This window comes from Berghia stephanieae, chromosome 11 (genome assembly GCF_034508935.2).
Source record: "Berghia stephanieae isolate SIO BIC M18660-M18661 chromosome 11, UCSD_Bste_1.3, whole genome shotgun sequence".
NCBI classification, from domain to species: Eukaryota; Metazoa; Mollusca; class Gastropoda; order Nudibranchia; family Aeolidiidae; genus Berghia; species Berghia stephanieae.
Genome location: NC_088370.1, coordinates 15175395 through 15182798, shown reverse-complemented (window position 1 = coordinate 15182798; position 7404 = coordinate 15175395). Strand labels below are relative to the sequence as shown.

The following is a 7404-nucleotide window of genomic DNA, read 5'->3' as shown; positions in this document are numbered from 1 at the left end:
CATTGAAATTCCTCCGATTGGTACCTGAAATTCCTGTGAGTCAAATTGAAAATTGACGTCACTGCAAATTTTACTATTCTCGTCAAATCTCCAATGCCCGTATCTAAGGAGTTATCTTTGTCCATTGATTTGGCTGTGCGTGAAAATGGTGCCTCAAATCAAAGTCGATTTTCTAAAAACTTTGTTTTTACACTCTCCCCACTTCAAACGGTCATGTCTCGGCAATGAATAATAAGAATTTTATGAATTTGGTATCAAATGTTAAAGTATAAAATAAGCTACGATTGGGTACCGAAATCCCAAAATTGAAAAATCCGACTTAATACCGTTTCGAGGCGGAGGGTAACATATTATAGATAGGAGAATTTTTAAAAACTCTAAAACAAACCTTGATCGATGAGTGAAAGTTTAAACTTTCCCAATACGACCAATTGTTTTAGTTTTTCGCCGTCATTTTGATTTGTGAAGTATTGAAAGCAGTCCGAGTTTGTCTTTTTCTATTAGGGTTACCTATAGGTCGGAGGATTTTTTTTGTCTATTAGAGTTAGTCATACGTTTTAGTAAAGGTCCTGGGGTGTTTGTCTTTCCTAACAGGGTTAGTTAAAACTACCAGGTTTTATTTTTTCTTTGAGTTGACGGAATAATATTTGGGTTGTTTCCCTTAGCACGAGGGCTTAAAGTTTGACATCATTTTTTAGCTTTGTGCTGCGTCTTGTGAGTTGTTAATAGTGCTCAAGGAAACAAGTGCTTCCATTGTTAGAACTATGAATACAACTCACGGTTTGTTTTCCTTTGGGGCCAAAGGCGTGCCTGTTGGCGTCATTTTTTGGTCAGTGTCAGGCAAGAAGTAAACGATGGCTACGATCAGGCTATAAGTTAACGATGGCTACGATCAGGCTATAAGTTAATGATGGCTACAGGCAGGCTATAAGATAATGATGCCTACGATCAGGCTATAAGTTAACGATGGCTACGATCAGGCTATAAGTTAACGATGGCTACAGTCAGGCTATAAGTTAATGATGGCTACAGGCAGGCTATAAGATAATGATGCCTACAATCAGGCTATAAGTTAATGATTGCTACAGGCAGGCTATAAGTTAATGATGCCTACGGTCAGGCTATAAGTTAATGATGCCTACGATCAGGCCATGCGCTTAGGAAGACAACGGTTGAGCAGAGTAAAATTCCACATAGAAGCAATATCTATATATAGAATGAAGCTCACATCACTCAGGTCTTTGTTACTATTTTTTCTAGCCATCCACGTTTAAGAGTAATTCTCGCTAAGCTGTATTAATCAGACTAAAAACGAAAAAGATTACACTTAGTTTTCTATGTTGTTCCGTTATGCTTCCGGATGGCAATGTCGTGAGTTTCTTAGCCAATCTATAGATAGAACGAAGTTGACGGCAACTCGGGTCTTTGTTACTGTTTTTGCCATACATGCTCACTAAACTGTATTAACCAGACTATAGATAGTATGCACTTGGCTAAGAAGCTCACAACATTGCCATCCGGAAGTATACGGACCAACACACAAAACTGTTACTTTGAACATTTATAGTCTGAATAATACAGTTTAGTGAGAATTACTCATAATCGTGGATGGCAAAAAACAATAACAAAGACCAGAGTGATGTGATCTTCGTTCTATCTGTATACGTTCAAGGGCGACAAATAGCTTTGTGTGTTGGTCCGTTACTCGTCAGGATGGCAATGTTATGAGATTCTTAGCCAAATGCACAGCATCTATTATTCTTCTTCTTTATTTACAGAGGCTGTGGCAATCGGTCAAACAACATGGGGCATACATGAATTTGGAAGAATACATAGAACTCATGTCAAACCCGTCTGTCGAAAACAAGTGAGTACCCATGTTTAATGTCAAAATTCCTCTTCAGTAACCAATGGAATCGACCTATATTAACTTTCCATGTGCTCGTGGTCATTGGTCACATTGCAAAATGTGCTCAAAGTGACCCACATAGTGAAAAGTGCTCACAGCTATCAAAATATCTAACATCACGATTCGTCATTTTGTTCAGTTTGACACATCTGTATGTTTACAACTTTCATAAACAAAGCAGCGTGTTTACATTTTTAAAGAAATATCCAATCGTTTTACAGCAACAAATTATGTGATTGATAACTTGGTGGGACGAAAACCTGAATATAGATCGCTCCCATTGGATTCACCTCCCGCCAAACTCATCACTGGGCAAGTGTAAAATTATGTGCTCTGCTGTCTCTGGCGTTCCCCTAGAGTGGGTGGGGACAGTGGGCTGATTCCCTCGGACCCCATCGATGCATGTTTGCAGCAGTCCTGCAAACTGGTGAAGGTCAATCTGCAAATCTTTGGATCTAGAATTCCCAAGAACCAATCTCGCTGCGCAGTTTTTAACTCTTTGGAGTATTCTAGATTTTAAAAATATTTCTCCCGTCAATGAGACTATTTATTTAGTCTAACATTGAATTTAATACAGACACTACACGTGTTTTGATATTAAATCTGTGTTGGTGATATTAGAACTTATTCCCTTATTTACTTACTTGCCTACTTGCGTTGCTTGTGAGTATACTCGTAGTTGCAGTTTCTGTAATTTTACTTTGTATAAGAAGTTTGGGTCAGCGGGCCTCTTCCTTCTTAGATGAGACACATGTGACTTCTTCCTTTCCAGATGCGACGCCTGGGCCTTCTATTTTCTCAGATGGGACGCCAGTCTTGGGGCCGCAATTAACCCTCTCCTTACCAACCATAGGAAAATCGTCACATTCGTTACGATCGACCCATAACTTTTATCATTCAGATTTCTTTTGTAAATCACACAATTTAAAGAACAATGTTTTATTGTGGCTATAAAATCGTAACACTGTGTTGTAGTGTTCATTTTGCTGACCAATAATATGCATATAATGTATTTGTTGCTTTTCTGTTTGTGTAAGAAAAACATATTTTGGGGTTAGATGGGTGTGAAATTTTGAGGAAAATTATGAAAATGTTTGGTAAGGAAAGGATTAATCGGAGTTGGCATTAGCCGAAAGTAAAATAATATAATAATATTTTATTTCTTCATCCCCATGGGACATTTATTCTATAGGGTCTATTCCAATTTAAATAGACGCCAGCCCCTGTACAACACTGCAAAGCGAGATAAAGCGGCTATGAGGATCTCGTGTAATGACGCTCGCCTTCGAATCGAAAGGTCCTGGGTTCAAGTCTCGCTCTGAATGGCGCATAGTTGATTCCCCGAAAAAAGGCTCTTTACTAACATTTTCTCAGCGTAGTCAGGTGTAAAATGAGTACTTGACCGTTAACAGCGATGTCTCTGTCGAAAAATAATGTATTATCGCCCAACAGGCGTCATGTCTCGACTACATGTTAAACGTCATGCTGTTGGCCACGGATCCTTTGTAAAGTGCTTTGAGCCATAATAAAGTGCCACATTGCCCGGACCCTTTATTCATCCCGTTATATATATATATATATATATATATATATATATATATATATATATATATATATATATATATATATATATATATTGTGGACACACGGCTCAAAACATGGACCACATCCTTCACGAGTGCGAACTTGGAACACATATCAGTGATATGGACCTGAGAGGCTGCACCCCTGAAGCCATCCAATGGATCCACCACTGGCGCGACACGATATGATGATGATTATATTATATTCAATCTTATGAGCCATCAACTTTGATCGATCCGGTAGGGTGGCCAACTTTTGAGTCTTTAATTTTTTGCGATATTCAAGGTTTACTCTATCCTTACCAGTTATTTTCAGAATTTTACCTGAGACGTCATACTCACCTAACACAAAAATATATTTTTCAAACAGAATAGTAACGGGCATATTCTATATTTTGTTCTGAAAAATGAGCTCTGCTGCAACACAGTGTCAAGTTTGTATAGCTAAAACTATAACAAAATGAAATCAAAATAAGAAAACTGTTGGTTGCATCGTAACAAATGTGACGATTTTTCCTATAGGCGGTAAGGAGAGGGTCAAAGGTCAAATTAAGGACCGCTCCAGCAGATTGGTTTAATATTCATTCGAGTCAAGTGGTGATAGAATTACCCTTACTTTAAGAAAAGTTCGCAAGCTACACGTATAGGGAATAAGATTAGCGGAAGAGTAGCGTCCCTTGATTGGACGTCACCCATAGTCTGTGACGTCACCGGCGGAAAAGTTATTAGAGAGAGAACGTCATGTTGGTTGTGCCCTTGTGTCTCTCATCCTCGCTCGCGAGGACGAGACACATGCGCACAACTAACATGACGTTCTCTCTCTAATTAACTTTTCCGCCGGTGACGTCACAGACTATGGGTGACATCCGATCAAGGGACGCTACTCTTCCGCTAATCTCATTCCTTATATCAATCTGAAACAAAAAATAGTCTTATAGTTTTTAGATTAGCCAGTTATTTTGTGCTGGATGATAAAAAAAAAAAATTAACCTTGGCTGTACGGAACAATGTTGATCTCCAACTGTATTTTTTAAAGAGTAGATTACAACATTCACACAATATATTCTTATTTACTTCTCTCTTCAGCACCAGCATGTGGAGAAAACTATTCGCCGAATTCGACACAGACGGTTCCGGGTTCGCATCCCCTACCGAGGTGAAGCAAGGTCTGGAAAATATCGGCTTGACAGTGGGACCCGCTTTGAGCGACAAGCTTTCAGCTATGGACAAGGACAAAGACGGAAAGATCAATTATTCCGACTTTTTGAAGATACAGCTGAATCAAACGAAATAGATGGATATAACGTTCAATAGTAATATGCAGACCTGCCTACTCTTGCGGAAAATTCGTAGAACTGCGAAATTTTGGCTACAATTTCAGAACTTTCCAGCGCATCTCTAAGTCGATAAAACCTATTAGAATGATGATGACGAGGGAGAATGACAATCATTGTAACGATTTTGAAGTATTATTTATTTAATCCTTGTGCGGGTAAATTGTTAATTTTTAAAGTTAACTCTCACGACCACAGTTTTTTATTTCTTAAAAACTACGAGTTTTTAAATTTTAAAGTAGGCAGGTTTGGTGATAATATGTGACCCATCGCCTCAAAACGGTTTGTTGGGAAGGGTGGGGTAAATGATGAAAAGGGAATTTAATTTAATTTAATTAGGGAAATGCGTTTGATACTGATTGTGTCCCTTTGTTGTGTACATCAAGGTGATGATAACAAGAAATAAAGTGATTAGGAACACAATAATGAGGACAAATCACATGTATACGTTTCAAAAGATTAAATGAGTTTTACGAGTGATCAAAACTCACACATCACACAGATAATAGAAAATGAGTCCACAACATTGAGATACGAAATCCGTATGTGTGGATCTTTGTGATTATTTCTCGGTCTCTGATTAAGGGAATAAAGCAGATAGAAAACACATTAACTCAATGTGAAAACCCCCCCCCCCCCTGAAATTTTAGGAAGGCGATGTGGCTTATAAATGCATGCGTTTACAAGCGATATATTTAATCCTTTGATGAGTGACCGAGTAATAAAGTGTGTGTACTCCTTCTTTAATTGATCTTCTAGCTTCAGAGTGATAGTATCTTTATTTCTGTTCTATTCTATTCTCTCTCTCTCTCTCTCTCTCTCTCTCTCTCTCTCTCTCTCTCTATATATATATATATATATATATATATATATATATATATATATATATATATATAAGAAACGTCAAAGGTCACACACTGTGGCTAAATTATCTATCTTTGTTTTGTTTGATTTGTGAGTTGAAATCGTCAAGCCCTCTCTGAAGTATCTATATTACATAATATGACTTGACCTCACTGTGTTGGACCATTAGAATCAGTTTGATTTTAAAGTCACTTTTTGAACAATGATTGATCCGACATAATACCGTTTGAGAGTGGCCATCGTAAACTTAACACTAGAACCCACTGTGACTTATAGTTTGACGTCATTTTCTAGGTTTTTTGCACCGTCTTGTGAGTTGTTGTTTGTAGTGGTCAAGGAAATAAGTGATTCCATTGGTTGACCTATTGAATACAACTACGATTTGTTTTCTTTTGTGGCCAAAGACTTGTCTTTTGACGTAATTATTTTGGTCAGTGTAGGGCAAAACATTGACGATGGTTACGGTTTGAGAGGGTGGGTCACATGTGTGCATTATTATTCATATAAACCAAATTTCCCGAGGTAACAATCCACAAAGTTCTCACTCATTTCACAATAAGTAGCTTTTATACTGTTAAGAATTATAATCTTATTTACAATTGAAAGGTTTGGTGGTTTTTAAATACATGTATATACTTAGGCTCCAACCGCACTGAGACAGATCTGTCCTGGGGCGGTCCTGTTCCAAACCTGTAAACTACGTAATAAAGTGAAATGTAAGGCTACCACGGCCCGTTTTCATGAACGAGAACTAGATTTAGTAATTTACTAGTCTAGTAAATGCCTTGCTAGTCCTAAGCCTAAGCGGCGAAAATAACTAAAAAAATCGGATTTCATGAACGTTTTTAAGCCTCAGACTAGCTAGTCTCTTGCCTAGAAGTGGGCGTTGTAAGGACGGTGACTAATTCGGCTATTTTGTGCTGGTAACATCACGCTCTCTAGTACACGATACCAGGTAAGATGCCCGCCGCCCTCATACTTTCAACGCAAAAGATTTCCAAAGAGTAAATTAGCAACACATCCGGTATAGATAATATTTCATTCTTTTTCATATTTTAACTTACTTTTGCCATGATGAATCAAATCACGTGATATTGATTGTCGAATGGTATAGACTGCAATTAAGTCCATGGTCGACTGTCAATTCTATATTTAGGCCATTGGAAGTTTCATTGAGACCGAAGGACAGGGAGATTGAAACTCATCAAAAAGTTGAACCAAAAGAAAAAAAAAACAACAACAAATAAAAAAACAAAAGAGAAGGTGTGTTCTGATTAATCACATTATGTCAGTGAGTTACAATGAAAACAGAATAAATTTTGTCCCCACTATACTTTCTATTCGTTTGGGTTGTTCTTTGATCCAAACCATTCGATTTCGGAGTCTCGTTCACTCGCAACTCGAAAGCCAATAGATTCAGCTTTTTAAAGTTTTTACTCACAAAAATGTGCACTTTCGACGATCTGCACTTATCTTATAGTTATTTTAAAGCCAGTATCAATGGCAACAGGACACTTTTTGCCTCTGTCAATCGTAACCGACGTATTTTCTTTCCGAATCGACGCTTGTTGGCGCGATGACGTAAATTAGTAACTAGTTTGTCTAAGCTTGTGAAGTCTTGCCTCAGCAAATGACTAAACCTTGGCCAAATTTAGCCCGAATGTGCCGTGATTTTAGTCCCGGACTTGCTTAGTCAGCTCACATGAAATCCAAT

The 7404-nt window shown here is 37.9% G+C and overlaps 1 protein-coding gene across 1 annotated transcript in view; it reads left to right on the top strand.

Annotated features, from left to right (window-relative positions):
- LOC144956252 (uncharacterized) overlaps nucleotides 1-6796 on the top strand; it is a 52482-nt gene extending 45686 nt beyond the window's left edge. The window contains exons 4-5 of the mRNA XM_078886688.1: nucleotides 1779-1867; nucleotides 4579-6796. Coding sequence (XP_078742814.1) covers nucleotides 1779-1867; nucleotides 4579-4786 — 297 coding nt within the window. The 3' untranslated portion in view covers nucleotides 4787-6796. The remainder of the gene's footprint in view (nucleotides 1-1778; nucleotides 1868-4578) is intronic.
- The last annotated feature ends 608 nt before the right edge of the window (nucleotides 6797-7404 follow it).